General features: G+C 36.5%; 1 protein-coding gene across 1 annotated transcript in view; it reads left to right on the top strand.

The window, feature by feature from the left end:
- Positions 1–12,475, top strand: part of si:dkeyp-72h1.1 — a 47,867-nt gene extending 35,392 nt beyond the window's left edge. Inside the window, 3 exon segments of the mRNA NM_001082935.4 lie at positions 4,671–4,833; positions 7,817–10,272; positions 10,351–12,475. Coding sequence (NP_001076404.1) covers positions 4,671–4,833; positions 7,817–7,869 — 216 coding nt within the window. The 3' untranslated portion in view covers positions 7,870–10,272; positions 10,351–12,475.
- The last annotated feature ends 5,031 nt before the right edge of the window (positions 12,476–17,506 follow it).

Raw genomic sequence — 17,506 nt, forward strand, 5'->3', positions numbered from 1 at the left:
GCTCAAGAGACATTTTTCTGTCCTATATGTCCTATGGCTGAGAGAGACGCTGCTCGAATGAAAACCGTTTCTCAATTATAGTAACGTGCATTTAATATTGTCAGTAATGGCAACAGTGTTGTAACGAGGGGAAACAGTATCTCATTTTATTACTATACTCAAAAAAGTATCGTCATTAGTAATGCCATTTATTTACATCGCTGTTATTCCATCACTGCTAATTACATAATCTAGATTACATGTAGTCCATTACTGTCCAGCACTGAATGTGAACCAATATTTGCTTTTGTCACAGATGTGTTTAGCCGCTTTGGTGTGAACTCTCAGTGAAATGACTGACCAATCAAAACTGTGCATTCCAGACAGCCAGTTTATATCCTAAGTCAGACCCCCATGCAGAGTGTTTCTCCGGCTACCTGTAATGGATGTCCGACTGTCTGCGCATCTATATTAGGCTTTTCCTTCATCATTTCAGCCTGATTAAAACCTCTTTTTTACTTCGCTCTCATGACTACGAAAAGCCAATCAGATGTCTGCTCGTTCACACAGCCTACAGGATGAATTCATATTCCTCTCAGACACTCAAGAGAGCCTCAAAAGGTCACAATCTTTTCAGGAAACGATCATCATTACCCTTTCTTTACCACAGGATGAGCGGTGCCATTATATGCCAGCTGAATCAACCCTGTCTGAATCTGCCATTCACTCTTGTCATGTAAGGCTATTTCTGCGCTGCGTAAACCAGCGCTCACCCTTTCCCACTGTTGGCACAGATGCTTTTAAAGCGTTCACATCTCGCTTGATGCAAACACACGGACACACACTCAAGATGCTCTCGTTCACACTTCAGTGCCTTTGTGGAGAAATAATCATACACAACGTGAGTCACATCCAGCTCTCATGAACTCCAAACAAAGCTGCGCTGTGGCAATAGGACTCAAACAAAGCGTGAGGTGAATGCCAAACACCTTATTAATAGACATCCATCAAGGAGTTTTTGATGGAATCGCTGGGGGGAAGCTTTTGTAAACATGTATTTACTCATATTATAAGTGATTGCCCATGTAAAACAGATCTCATTCTCTCTGATTGCTTCTAATTGGAATACGCTGAAAATCCCAAGTAGGCTTTAGTGCTGAAGGCTTTTAAGACTAATAAAAAAATCTGACCTGATCTGAATTTTTTATGGGTGTTTTTTTATTGAGTTTTATTATTCTGTAAATATTTCTAAGCGAACATAAAGCACAATAATTTAAAGGGAAGGAATGGAGTTTCAGTAATAACTAATCTCAGAATGTCTTTTCCTAATAGCTGATAATTTAATGACATGCTTCAGTAGAGCATTGAAGGTCCCATGAAATAAAAATATATATTTTCTAGATGTTAGTATCAGTATTATTTGTTTTTAGGATATCTATAAGCTAGTGTGTCCCAAAACAGTGACTGAATGTGCATTTAGAAAACTGGTACAAACATGTAAAGCCTCTTTGTTGCTTCCGCCCTAATAGATTAACAGTTTTATTCACGTCACCTCATAATAGTTTCTCATCACATCATAACCAATCAAATGCTCTCTAGTATCTGACATGCCCCGCCCCCTTCAAGACCCTTCTCATTTGCTTTTCATTTGATTCGCTTGAGCTCAACAACTCCCACTGGCAGAGTGGTGAAAAAACAAAACACTATTGGCTGTTTTTTTTAAAGGGGAGGAGCTACACCATGTCCCACCCTCTCTTCTTGTTTCAGTTGAGACTACGTCAAACATTGAATAAAAATGCATATTTCAAATCACTTCACATGACCTTTAAGTAGAGAAAATTTCTACCGAAACGTGTTCCTTGGTGATTTATAAAATGCAAGTATTCATCTGCTAGTTTTTAAGAAACATATAATAATTTTTTGTCATTAAACTTTTTTTTTACTTATATACCCACACAACATTAAACTCACAATGCAAAATCAACATTCATGAAACTAATGTAAATAAATTATAATAAAAAAAATAATAAAGCAACAATTATAACATAAATATTAAATATAAAGTAATACAACAGACAGCCAAAACGACAACCCTTCAATTCTTTTCTTACATGCTCTCCAAATACTGTAAAAAGCACCCCATTTCTGATTGAAAATATGGGTGGAGAAGAAACATATAGTGTATGAAACATACAGGCAGAACAAAATGAATACCTGTTACTCCTGGGAATACACTGAGGTTTTATGAAGTGAAGCAACTGAGTGGAACTGAACATTATTTGCAACATTATTACCTTTAAAACAGCATCTGCAAACAGATATGAACACTTTCACAGCAGTCTGGAGTATGCTGTTTGTTTACATTTGAGAGATAGGACAAGTGTGTTTATTGATCATTATTCAGCATTATTCATCAAAATGATGCTTGGTTTTGATTATGGAAGCAGCAACCTATATAAAATGTAAGTTATAATGTACATCTAGGCTATTGTTCTTGCAGAATGAAGACCGACACATCAGGTCCTCCTTGTAAGATTCCTGTAGGATTCCTGCAGGATTCCTGCATGTTCCCTGTAGGATTCCTACATGTTCCTTTGCTATTTTGTACGAGTCTTGAAAGTGAAAAGTTAACATACAGTACACTATGATGTATGCTGCTGACTTAAAAAGAGCATTTGGGTATAATTACGATAACAATCTAGTTTAAAAATGTTGGTAAACTGGCCGGCGGCTAGCTCTCTGCAACTCTCACATGGTCGTCCACTGACGCTAAGCAGGGCTTCGCCCGGTCAGTGCCTGGATGGGAGACCACATGGGAAAGCTAGGTTGCTGCCGGAAGTGGTGTTAGTGAGGCCAACAGGGGGCGCCCAACCTGTGGTCTGTGTGGGTCCTAATGCCCCAGTATAGTTATGGTATTCTATATGTTCTCTGAGTGCCGTCTTTCGGATGAGACGTTAAACAGAGGTCTTGACTCCCAGGATGTCCTTCAAAAAGAGTAGGGGCTTAACCCCGGCATCCTGGCCAATTCTGCCCACTGGCCTCTGTCCATCATGATCTCCACATCATCAATAAAATAAAATAAAATAAAAATATATTTTATGCCGCACTGTGATGTTCAGTTCAATGTTGTTTCTGAAGGATCATTTAATATAAATAGTTTTAGCTCTAACTTCATAGCTAAAACAAGTGTGTCACTTCATAATTTGTGAGTTTTTCTAATTTTCTTGGTAATGTTCTTGTTAACATGCTGCATGGCTAATTAGGCTAATGTTCCCATTGACTGTATTTAGAAAGACCAGAGCATGTTATTGTTGTATCCAAAAATTGCAATTCTCTTATGTTTAAAGAAGACATAAAATGTCTGTCACCCATCTATAAATTGCATAACAACTTTGCATTTATGAATGATGCTGAGAGTGAGCAATTTTTGGATACAACAATAACATGCTCTGGTCTTTAAATACAGTCAATGGGAACGTTAGCCTAATTAGCCATACAGCATGTTTTCCTCATGTTTTGATTAACATTACATCGAACATCGGATAAAAAATGCACATTTCAAAGCACTTTTATTTCAAAGACCTTTATTAGCAAAGTGCAAAACACCAGAACTACATAAATGTATTCACTAACCATCTAGAAACATCCTGGTCCAGTCTAGAAGTTTGTCTTCCCCGTCTCTGGTTACTATTTGCATGTAAGAATTTAATCTGCTACTTTTCACTTTTGTCATTTTGACTGTTTAAGACTTGTTTTTGTTATTTCTATACATAGCATGTAAAGGCTCTGCCCTCTTCTGGAAAGGAGCAGCTTATTTGCATTAAAAGGACACACACAAAAACTGGGCTATTAGTTCTGTTATATGATCTGTGGGTTTATCAGAGGAAATATCACATACACTTTTTGGAGACACTTGAAATGTATGTGGTATTCTATTAAATCGGACATATTATGTCCCATTTGGCAAAAGTTTTCAGAAAATTTTTTCCTTTTTTCATTCAAGCATTTTATTTTTTTAAAATATACACAGTTGAAGTCTGAATTATTAGCCCCCCTGTATATTTTCCTAAATTTCTCTTTAACATAGAGAGGATTTTTTCAACACATTTCTAAACATAATAGTTTTAATAACTCATTTTTAATAACTGATTTATTTTATCTTTGCCATGATGACAGTAAATAATATTTGACTTAATTTTTTTACTTCTATACAGCTTAAAGTGACATTTAAAGGCTTAACTAGGTTAATTAGGGTAGTTAGGGTAATTAGGCAAGTCATTGTATAACAGTGGTTTGTTCTGTAGACTATGAAAAAAAAAATATTGCTTAAGAGGGCTAATAATGTCAATGTCAAAATGGCCCAAAAATGCTTTTATTCTAGCTGAAATAAAACCAATAAGACTTTATCCAGAAAATAAATATTATAGGAAATACTTTGAAAAATTCCTTGATCTGCTAAACATAATTTGGGAAATATAAAAAAAAAATCACTGGAGGGATAATAATTTTGACTTCAACTGTACATTACTTCATCCAGTTGGAGGTTTAGTGAGGTCCTCAGATCTTGAATAGGAAGTAAAGGTCAAGCCATGGTGTCTTTATAAAAGCTGTCAGCTTATTTTGAGGTCTTGTTCAGTTACAGCACACTGAACTGTCATGTAACGTGGCCTCTTGTGACCTCCATGTTTCAGATCTACCCAGACTCTCATGAACGGTTCCCGAAGCTCTCCAAGCGGCTGCCGTCCATCGTGGTTGAGCCGACTGAGAGCGGAGAGGTGGAGAGCGGTGAACTACGCTGGCCTCCTGATGATTTGAGCCCAACAGATGACAGAGACAAACAGGCACAGGCTGCATGTAAGCCCATCTCAAATATTACAGCATCCGCTTTGGGTTACTTTCTCCTGCCTTTTCCTCTTAATTTTAGAATTCATCTCATCATTTTTATTTAGTTTTAAATATTGTTTCATTTTTATGTCAATTACTATGTTGTAATGTTATGAAATTATTCCCATTTCTTTAATGAAATAGCTATTATTAGATTAGTCTAGAAATATTACAGCTGTTTTCTGTTGATTATACATTGGTGGCACGGTGGCACAGTGGTAAGCATTGTAGGCTCACAGCAGGAAGGTCACAGGTTTTAGCCCCTGCTGGGCCAACTGGCATTTCTGTATGTCTATAGACATGCACTATAGGTGAACTTACTAAACTAAATTGGCCGTAGTGTATGAGTGCATTTGTGAATGCGAAAGTGTATGGGTGTTTTCCAGTACAGGGTTGAGGCTGGAAGGGCATTCACTGTTTAAAACACATGCTGGAATAGTTGACCTTGAAAAAGAGACTAAGCTGAAGGAAAATGAATGATTGATTATACATTTTTATTTAACAATGATATGGAAAAAAAATCTACTTTAAATATTGACTGCTGTATGTATAAGCTCACTAACTAATGTTTAAATTAACCATTTGACATTTAACAAATAACATTTCTTACAAATTTACAAATCTTAGAGGCTTTTTTTCTCCAAAAAAATGGGTTATTCATCTGGTTTGTTCCACCAAATATGTTTTTTATAACTTTGCTGTAGTTAAAATAGTGGTATTGTGTTGTCTAAAAGTGAATATAAACTGCAACCTGATCATTCTTGTTAATTCATGAAAAGATGCTGTAAATGACTTCAGTTTTTAAAATTCAGTAGTAATGCCATTAGTAAAAAACGTACAGAATAAAACAACATTTAATCAAAAAGTTTACTCAATTTTTTAAAACAAAAAATAACTACAATTAGCAAATCCAGAGAAAATGTTCTAGTTTCTTTTCTCCCATTTCCTGGAGCACCAGGAGTAAACCCACTCAAAAATGGGGAGAACATGCAAACTCCAGCAACCTTCTTGCTGTGAGGTGACAGTGCTAACCACTGAACCTCCGAACCGCCCCAAGAATAACTATTAATACAGTATTTGAAATTGTCAGTTTTTTATGTAATTATATATATTTCTAAAATGTAAACTATCCTTGATGATTTAAAGCTAAATATTCAGCATCATTACTTCATTACTACAAGATCCTAAGATGAGGATTTGCTGCTTCAGAAGCTTTTATTATTATTATCATCCATGTTGAAAACAGTTGCTCTGCTTCATATTTTTGCTTTCAATATTTTTTCCAGAAATATCTGTCAAGTAGGAAATTCAAAAGAACAGCATTTGTTTGAAATAGTAATATTTTGTAACCTTATAAAATCACTTCACTGTCAGACTCCACATTTTAGACAGCAGGATTATTATTAGGGGTCAAGCGCGAAGCGCTGAAACCCTATTGTTTTTGTTAAGATTTGTATTATTATAATTATTATTATTAATGTTATTTATTTTTAAAATAAAAATTTGCTTGCAAATTGATGATTCAAAATGAAAAAATTATTTGAGATATCATTAAATCCAAATGCATTTAAGGTTTGCCCAAACCAGAAGATGTAATAATATTTTTTCCCGTATTGTGACGCTGTTCCTAGAGAAACAGAATATTAAAAAGCAAATCAGTGGGCATGTTTTTTTTTTCCTACTGGGAGCTGATTGGATGTAATAAAGTAGCTTTTTCATTCAGAAAGATAGAGAAAAGGATTTCAGGAAAGTTATTAGTGTTTGTTGTCAAAACTGACAGTAGGAGGGGTGTGGTTAAATATGTTAGCCACGCCTAATATCTCAGACAGACATAAGCCCCTTTCAAACATACAGAAGGTAATTAATAATTGCAGATAATTTTCCGGAAAATTTTCCTGGTCACGTGTGAACAGGCCCTTTTTAAAAATACCGGTAAATTCGTTCCAGAATTTTCCAGAAAGAGAAGTTGTATCATTACTGGTAATTTGACAGAATGCTGCTCTGTGTGGACAAAGAAGGAAAATTGCTGGAAAGAGTGAGTGCACGCTTAGAACGCGCTGACGTGAGACACCTTCCAGCCAATCAGAACATTCAGAGACATTCACATCCGCTCTGTTTATGAAAATAAAAGCCTTTGAATATTAGTCAGATAATGCTTCTATCTTCCATCTTAATGCCAACTGTGTAAAAAATTATCGATAAAATACTTACGATAAACCGCTGTTTGTTTACATTTAAGCTCTGCTTCAGTTGCTTGACACGTGTGCACATGGAGTGCACCAGTGAGCACCAGGACACACACATATTATGAAGATCTTGACATGCGAAAGTGTTCCTTCATATGTTTTCATCAAAGTTGTTCACAATAGGTATCCATCCGCAGAATTTGTAATGTAGTCAAATGTGTAAACATTTAGCTGGAGTTCGCGCATCTGTCTTTGGATGTCTCTGGGATAAAAGCAGCTGCATGAATGCTAAAGCTTTAAATAAAAGTGAAACCATCAACAAAAGCTGACCCAGTCTTTGTTTATAAATACAAGGGCAGTGGTTACAAGGTCATTTCTGGTTTATGATCTCAGAATTTACCGGTATTTTGGAATGGATGTGTGAATGGTCTTTTCCTGAAAAATTCCAGAACGTCCTTGCCTATGTGAACAGCACTTTTTTGAATCTACAAGTAAAGTAGTTTCGGAAATTTTCCAGATATTTACTGGTATCACTGTGTGAAAGGGGCTATTATCTGATGATTAAACTGAAAACAAACATGAAGTGCATGTACAGATTTCAATTAAAGATAACAAGGGTAAACTATTTTTTGCTTAATGACATGCACAGACGAATCGTTCACCACTAAGCTAGCAACATGAGCTAGCAAAATCAATATAGTTCGTTTTGATTGCATGTGTACTTCAATGCACACGAATGTTTGATCCTACTGTATTTCATATTTCAGGTGAGAAGCTCACTGGTGATGTCGAAGAGGTTGAAACGGCGACGGAAAACTAACGGGCGATGGTTGGCACCGATCCAGCCAATCACTGTGAATGTCTTCATTGTGGACAGGAGTGAATGGGAGACTCCACCGGTCATCCACACTAGAGGCCTGAGAGACTGTCTTAACCGAAACGACTCACGTGCCAAACTCTAGTGCTAGTCAGCTGCTGTGATAGAGTTGTAAAAAAACGGTCTCCAATAAGTCACCCTAAAATATCGGCATACATATTTATTTGCTTCGGACCAAAGTCTTTCATCCGCTCATCTCAAAAGCACATAAATCGATGTATTATATCAGCATACATTACGCGAAAATGGATTTCAGATAACATGTAAATCAACTACAGCGCATAATGGCTCTTTCCAACCGCACGCTAAAAGGCTTTTCTTTTCCACATGCTTTACACACATAAACATTTGCACACAGTTTAATTTTGCCACTCACATTATCTTTGGCATTAGCTTATTCATGAGCTGCTGTAAGTGTAGCTTTCTTTGCCTTAGACATTTGTTTGTAGTGACACTCATATTTGAAATGACGTGGCTGTTTATATGTATATTGTGTTAAGCGTCATATGTATCTGTCAGGCGAAACGCTTTGGTGTTTCGGAGTTTGTTGAATCTCACTGTATGGGTTACAAATCTACTGCTCTGCTTTTGATGTTTGAGTATTAGTCCTAAAATATTCATGATCTGTCTGAGAATGGGAATGAACGCAGCACAGTATCACTTCGCATTAAAGGCAGTTGTTTCTAACAGCCGTTCTCTGTTGATTTAGCCTTGACAGTTCACTGATTTCTTGTGGGTAGATGTCAAGCACTAGCCAAAGGCGCTTTTGGTTGGAGTTCTGTGTTGACACGAGCGATAGTTATTCTAAACCCAACAGCTTTGAGCAGCTTGCAGCCATAGGGAATGTTAGAGAATTTTTATCTCAACCCTCCTAAAACAATTTTTTTTTTCTGATTAACTGTCTGCCTCTTTTTAAATCTGTTTTAAAGAGATGATTCGTTCTGGTTGCAGAATAAGTAGGCAATGCGAAGTTAAGCTAGGCCTTTAAAAACTTTTTGTAACTTTCTGTCAAGACCTCATTTGGTTTGTTTGTTTTGTGTTACGAATTATGCTTTTCAGTTTACATTCATGTAAAATGTTAGTGGGATGATAGGGTGCTTTCACACCTAGACATTTGTTTTGGAGCCTGTCTTGTTTGCCCAGTTAGCGCGGTTCGTTTGGCATATGTGAATCCAGCAATCACGCTTGGATCCGTGTCAAAACAATCGGTCAGAGATCGCCTGAATGAGGTGGTCTCGGGTCGATTGAAACAAATTCTGGAGCGAATCGATTGTAGTGAGAAAGCGATACGATCCGAGCGCGGTTATAGCAGTGTTTTATGGATATGTAATAGGCATACAGCTATTGCGCACCCTTCTCACCCCTCCCCACTGCATCCCTCCTCGCTCTTCAGACACGTCACGCGCACACTGTCAAACCACCACCCCTCGACAGCTAAGCGGAACTCTGCAAAATAAACCGTGAAGCTCTGACCAATGTGAGTAGAGTTTACTCACACATGACTTCGCTATTTTGGTCCGTTTAGAAACTTTGCCGTGTGAAAGCGAACCGCAACAATGTAAACAATTTTAATCCCTGTTTCAGGACAAATGAATTGATTCACAGGTGTGAAAGCACCCTTAGTATTTGGTTAAAACTAATACGTTTAAAAGTTTGGGATCAGTACAGTTTTTATGTTTTTGAAAACTCTTCTGCTTACCAATGCTGCAATTATTTGTTCATAAACTCAATAAAGTAACATTTTAAAAGAAAACCCTAAAAAAAAAAGACATTGAAATGGATCAAACGTGGCTGGAAATACTTTTTTATTTTTTTAATGAATGCTGTTAGTATGCAGCTGAAATCAAAATGATTTGTCCTATGTAAATATTGTCCAAATGATGTTTAACAGATCAAGGAAATGTTCATAGTATTTTCTATAATATATTTTTTTTCTTTTGTAGAAAGTCTTATTTGTTTTATTTTGGCTAGAATAAAAGCAGTTAAACATTTTAAAACCATTATAAGGTCAATAATATTAGAAATTTTATATTATATATCACACTACCTAACAAAAGTCTTGTCGCCTATCCAAGTTTTAGGAACAACAAAAATTTACTTGACTTCTAGTTGATCATTTGGTATCAGAAGTGGCTTGTATGAAAGGCAAAGGCCTCTAGATTACGCTTATTTTACCAAAACAAAATATGATCATGTCTTGATTTTCATTTATTTAATTAGACAAATAATGTCTGACTTTGCTTAGACAATAGTCTTGTCACTTAACAGAAATAATGTAGAATATAAAGTCATGCTGGAGTGGAAACAGAATGAATATAGTGTATGACTCCCATGAGCTTGGAGGACTGCATCCATACATCTCTGCAATGACTCAAATCACTTATTAATAAAGTCACCTGGAATGGCAAAGAAAGTGTTCTTCAATGCATTCATCTTCAATGCCGCCTCCTCTATCTTACCTCAGACATGCTCAAAAATGTTCATGTCTAGTGACTGGATTGGCCAATCCTGGAGCACCTTGACCTTCTTTGCTTTCAGGAACTTTGATGTGGAGGCTGAAGTATGAGGAGTCCTATCTTGCTGCAGAATTTGCCCTCTCCTGTGGTTTGTAATGTAATGGGCAGCACAAATGTCTTGATACCTCAGGCTGTTGATGTTGCCATCCACTCTGCAGATCTCTCGCATGTCCCCATACTGAATGTAACACCAAACCATGATTTTTTTCTTCACTAAACTTGACTGATTTCTCTGAGAATCTTGGGTCCGTGCGGGTTCCAATAGGTCTTCTGCAGTATCTGTGATGATTGGGATGCAGTTCAACAGATGATTCATCGGAAAAATCTACCTTCTGCCACTTTAACAAATGATCAACTAGAAGTTATTATTTGTTGCTCTTACAACTGGTGTCGTTGTGTATAATCATTAATAAAACATTATTAATAATTGCCCTCCAATAAAAAATGCTCATATTAGGTCATCAATTCAAATGAATTTTGAAATCCTCTGTACTTTTTTAATTATATTAAAAGGATTTGTGACCATGCACTGAACAAAAACTCTCAATTTTTATTTTTTTTTTTAGCTGTAATTGGCCATTGATTTAAGAAATCAACAGATACATTCTTCAGATAATTCATGACTTTGCTGGTAGACTGAATCTCCCCCTTTCTTCAGAACTGCCTTTATTCATATTGATATGAATCGACAATGTGCTGGAAACATTCCTCAAAGTTGTATTTTAGTTAAAGATTCACATGCATTTACATTCAGGCAGTTGCTCCAGATTTTACTTCATGAAGGGAACCTCCAGTTCCAGCACATCTTAAAAATGCTTTAACATATTGAGATCTGAGGACGGCAGAGGACATTTGAGTTTAGTGAGCTCACAGTCATGTTCAACAAACCAGTCTGAGATGATTTGAGTTTTGGGACAAGATGTGTTATCCTGCTGGAAGAAGCCATAACAAGATGGGTTCGCTGAGGTTTTAAAGACACAGACATGATTAGAAACTGTGGCTGCGGCAAATGATGCTCAGTTGGTAGTAAAGAGCCCAAAGTGTCCTAAAAAAATATAGCCGCACCATTACACCACCAGCAGACTCAACTATTGATGCGACAGGATGCATCAACTCTTTCATGTTGTTTACACCAAATTCTGACCCTACTATCTGACTTTCGCAAACAGAAAAGAAGACTCATTAGAGACTCAGGCAAACCTTTTCACAGTCCTCTATTGTTCCGCTTTGGTGAAGCTTTAATTTGATGATACTCTCTAGTTTCTCTTTTTTGGACCAACTCTAGTGATGGCTGTGCATGAAAATTCCAGAACATGAGCAGTTCCTGAAATACTCGTTCCATCTTCAAAGTCTCGTAAAGGGCACCTATGATGAAAATCTTTTATTGTAAGTTGTTTGGACAGAACTGTGTGTAGGTATAGTTTGTCCACAGTCATCCTGAAGTGATAGAAACAACAAGTCTCTTAAATTTCCTGACGTTAAAATAGGACCAAATCCCTCCCATTTTGAGACCCACCGTAACGTGACGTTGGAGTGCAGTTTCCTCATCAAACAAATTGATTGACATACAAGTATAAATATGTCTCCGTAATAGCTCGTATAATCATATCAACAAGACAGAACAGAATCAGCTCTCTGTGATCATCAATGATCATCAAATGTGATCAAGAATGAGTTTTACAAGTTTAAAATATTTTTAAAAACAGTGCATGCTTGTAAAATTGCAACATAATTCATCACCACGGCCACAAATCAGCACAATTATAAAAGAAGACGCTTCTATCCTGGTTTGTGGACGTTAAATCAGGTTTATTTTGTACATTAACATAACGGATATCCATACAGCAGTGGATAATAACGTGTATCCTGTCACATTTGCCTTGCAAAAACAGTGCAAAGCTAAAATGTGTTTGTGTTCGCGAATGAACTTTATAAAAACATTTTGTGTTACTCATTGCGGCAGAAAGGTTTGAATTAACCCCACAACAAATATAACAAATAACCACTAATAAAGTCCTTACTGTAATAAGGGAGATCTGATTCATTCTTGTCTGTCACTGTGCTGCTTATCTACGTGAACCTTAAAGCTCATGGGAATGAGATGTGGGAACGGTGGGCAGGGAGAACCAGCTTTAAAGGCACAGGCAACAAAAACAGCTATAATGCCATAAAAGCTCAAATTTTGTTTATTTTTAAAAGGTATGATGAATGTTCTGATGGGAGTTTTAAGCTGAAACTTTACAAACACATTCTGGAGACACAAAAGACTTAAATCTTGAAAAAGGGGTTAAAATAGGTGCCCTTTAAATCAGCTTTCTTTTCCATTCAGATTTTTAATTTCAACTTCAGCAGATCATTTTGACCACAACTTAAAGCCTACAGTGCATTAACTGTAGTAAAAATACTACCATTAAGGATTCGTTGAACAGATATACCTAAGGAGTGGCCATTAAATTTACTTTTTCATATTGGATTTTCTTTTTGGGGCTACATTGCTTAACACTGCAAAACACACTGTAAATAGAAACTGCAAACTGTTTTGCCAATATTTGATATCAAATGTGATTATCAGTTTAAACTGAACATGCCTTATAAGACAAATGTGCAGAATGTAATGTAAAACAAATAAAAATGAGATTATACCCAGATATAAAAACAGAAAATGGCAAGATAATGTACCGTATTAGTAATAAAAATACATAAATTTGAAGTCAGAATTATTCACCCCCCTTTGAATTTTTTTTTTTTTTACATTTTCCAAATGGTGTTTAACAGAGAAAATAAATGTTCACAGTATGTCTGATAATATTTTTTCTTCTGGAGAAAGTCTTATTTGGTTTATTTTGGCTAGAAGAAAACCAGTTTTAATAAAAAAAAAAAAAACATTTTAAGGTCAAAATTATTAGCCCCTTTAAGCTATATTTTTTTTCGATAGTCTACAGAACAAACCATCGTTATACAATAACTTGCCTAATTACCCTGACCTGCCTAATTAACCTAATTAACCTAGTTAAGCATTTAAATGTCACTTTAAGCTGTATACACTGTAAACCCTAATGTTGTCTTTACTTAAACAATTAAGTAAAGTTGACTGAATAAAAATTTTGCATTTTGGTCCCATCACGTAAAAATATTAATTTTACTTATGTACCATGAAAATGCATAAACTTAAGATTTTAAGTGTAGTGACCTCAAAATCATAATTAATCCTTTGAAAAAAATAGTTCATTTTCACAAATGTAGTCTTGACTGTAAAATTCTAATATGTGTGGCATATGTGCAAAAAAGTACAAGGTCCAGAAAACAAATGGCTTCAGGTATAATTATTCGTCAAAATGTGAATAAATGGCTACATATTTTTTTGTTTTGAATTTATTTAAACATTTTTTCATTCATTGTATGTTCATATTTAAACATTTTTATATAATTCACACACATAATTCTCAATTTAATTGAGTAATGGAGTCTCCCAAAACTTGCATATTTAAGTTTATTTAAGTACTAAATAAGTACTAAATAGGTACTAAATTATAAGTAGTAAATATAGAACTAAATATAGTGAGTTAAATAAACTTAAATAGGCAAGTTTGGGGAGACTCCATTACTCAATTAAATTGAGGCAACAAGTTTGCTCAATTAATTTAGTTCAGTCAACTTATTAGGGTTTTCAGTGTAGAAGTGTCTTGAAAAATATCTAGTCAAATATTGTTTACTGTCACCATGGCAACGATAAAATAAATCAGTTATTAGAGATGAATTTTTCAACTATTATGATTAGAAATGTGTTGAATAAATTTCTCCATTAAACAGAAATTGTAAAAAAATGCGTAAAGAATAAAAATTCATGGGGGCTAATAATTCTGACTTCAACTGTATGTAAAAGATCAACCAAAATACATCTAACCAACATATTGCTAAACAGATTACTGGAGAGGCAGGGCAGAAATGAGACAAGCAATGACAGTGTTCCCTAAAAGCATTCAATGCGACCAGAAGTGGAGAAGGGAGAAGAGAAGGTTATGGTAATTGATTAAAGATTATATGGGGAAATTAATGTTTAGAAAGTAATAAAATGCACAGCCACATCATTTATAACAAACACTAATATATTATACATGTCATAATAAGAAGAGTACAATTGGATTTGACGTCGACTTCACTACAATGATCTGCCGCTCTGTCAGACCTCTCTAAGAAAGCACAATACCGCCTTTCCCCAGTCTCTCTCTCCTCTGTAAATGAAGCCGAGCATCACGTATGTTCAGGTAGAGAGAGCTGTCGAGACGCATTTGTGCTCTGCAGTGGAGTCTCTCCTCGGACAGAGCACTAAAAGCACATCGTCAGGAGGCTCCCGGGAAATGAGCCACTGCCAAGTTCAGTCACCTCCAGCAGGAGCGACGACCTGCCAGGCCGGAGATGATTTTCACTCATTTTCTGCCACTGAATGCTGCTGGCAGTGACCTTGTTCAGGGCTGCGGATTTCCGAAAATAAACATGTCACTCTCAAAGGATGTGGAAGACACTAAAGCTCGCCTGAGTGAGAGATATTACAGTTTCCCGTCACGGAAGCTGCCGGTATGAGTCGGCTCTGATTTATAAGTGTACCTACGCATGCTCGCGCTCCCACACGCGCTGAAAAACACAACTACACTGCAGCCAACACACTTGAACAATCTTAAAGGCTTTTTTTCTTCCCAGGCCTCCGTGAATAATGAAGGTTGGAACCGTAGGTGGACCAAACATGTCGTGGTATTTTGTAGACTAAAGCTTTCTGGCGAGTGTTCTTGAATCTGAGAGGGAATTATGTGCGGCTGCCTGTAGCCTCCATTAGTTCTTAAATTAGCCTAGTATTTCATGGTCTCAGGCTTTTAGATTGATGCAGCCCCTTTGACTCGGCGATAAAAAGGAGTTTCAAGCCCACGCCGCTGCGGTCCGCGGCTCCACTTCATAATATGTCAATCGGCGCCGACAGCGGGATGTGAAGCATGTATCGGCGGCAGCGGGATGCATGGCATCCACCTATTACATAGAGAGCGCTCCATACCTGTGGCAAGCCAATCAGACTTTTAATTAATACTCAGAGAATATGAATTCATGATAATGTAGAGGTAAATTACTGTAAATAGACAGAATTCACACAGTACACATATACGTAAACTACATAAGCATTACGTGTGTTCTTTAAAGAGGTCATATTATGCTTGTTTCACTTTTTAAAATTATAGCCATGTGTAGTTATATGTTTGGGTATAAAATATAGGTGGGCATAGATTAAAGGGCCATGAAACCCCCCACTTTCAGCTCTAGTCTACCTCAGATTTTTTTTTAAAAATGCATCATAATGGGTGTGGAGCTCCGCAATTAGAGGCAGGAGTGGTCATGGCCAGCAGAGCAGGGGAGAATAAGGGGAGCGAACAACTGTTGTCAGTCGGCTCACAAAATGAGACACAAACCCTGAAAAGACGCATGATTTTATAGTTTACAAAGTTAAAATGCAAAGAAATAAACAGTAATGTAATGCCCTGCTGCATTTGTTATTCGTAATTTCATATACACATAACCACAATTTATATCTTCAAAAAGATAATTGTGTTTATATAAACACTAAATGAGGACTTTTTCCCTGAATGCAGACTCAGTGCAGCAGGTCTCTTGCCCTGCCTATTTCAACCATTAGCCCTGCTGGTAATCTAGAGAATTTAGGTGAACACAACAGCACGGCGATGTGTCTAAATGTGAACAACTGAAATGATAAAAGATAACATCCGCCATTCTCCAATTTTTGTACAGCTCTTCTGACAAAAATGCTGGCTGCACACAAACAGCTTTGCTGTATTGACCTTGACAGCATCGTGGGAAAAAACATGCAACAAACCCTGTGGATCATGGAAACAAACACATACAACCCTTCATGAACAGCTAAATACTCTGTGCCGTGGGTCCGTGGACGCCGTCTCACCCAGTCATCAACATAGGGTCACACAGCTTGGCACTGGCAGGTCTGCCTTGCTTTACGAAAGCAAGCGGAGTCATGAATAATTAAGAAGCAGGCTCTTCTCATAGGATAAGAAAATTCCGCTATAAATAATAATGAGGAACCAAAACTCATCACTCCACTAGCAGTTTTGCGCTACGTCACCGATTTTGATCCCGCACCAAAAATCATTTTAAACCTGGAAGATGAAATTTGCTGACAAAAGCTCAAAATGATCAAGTTTTCCCTCAATTAAAGCCGACAGGTGCTAACATTGTCTTAACTGATGCTCAACACACACAGATCTGTTAAAATCTCAAAAAAAAGTACTCGAGGGTTTCTTGAACATTTAATTTTTTAAATCTGGATTAATCTCACAGTAATCTTGGAATTAATCTAGATTAATGTCAATTAAAATGGTTCATTTGAATTCTGCCGGAGACATTCAGAATATGTGTGCTACCCAAATAATGACTAAAGACGGGTTTCTCAAGCCAGGTGGCGCATTAGACCAGGGGCTCATCTCTGGTGTCCAAAATGCATCACAAACTGCTTGAAAACTGTTCTACTATGATAATTGGTGATGAAAATAAATGATGTTCAATAAGATGTACTTGTGTTTACTTTTTATATAGATAAACATGAATTCTGAACTGTAGGCCTACATAAGCTCCAAACAGCAAATTTACCTTAATCTGACTAAAGTCTAAACTGAACTAAACAGAAATGGAATTAAGACGTGGAGTATGCATCTGTGCTAAAATATCAAGGTGAAAGTCATTATAGCTTGCGTAGAATAGACACAGCTCCCAAGCCAGCTTTGAGAATAGATTTACGGTGATATATATATTTTTTTTATTGTGCAATAAGAGTCTCGCTTTAACGCTGATAACGGCCCACCACTGGTATAAAAACATATACACTACGTGACAAAGGTCTTGTCTTCGATCCCAGTTGTAAGAGCAACAAATAATAACTTGACTTCTAGTTGATTATTTGTAAAAGTGGCAGAAGGTAAATTTTTCAGATGAATCATCAGTTGAACTGCATTCTAATCATCACAAATACTGCAGAAGACCTATTGGAACCC

The sequence above is a fragment of the Danio rerio genome, chromosome 20 (genome assembly GCF_052040795.2).
Source record: "Danio rerio strain M-AB ecotype USA chromosome 20, GRCz13ab, whole genome shotgun sequence".
NCBI lineage: Eukaryota > Metazoa > Chordata > Actinopteri > Cypriniformes > Danionidae > Danio > Danio rerio.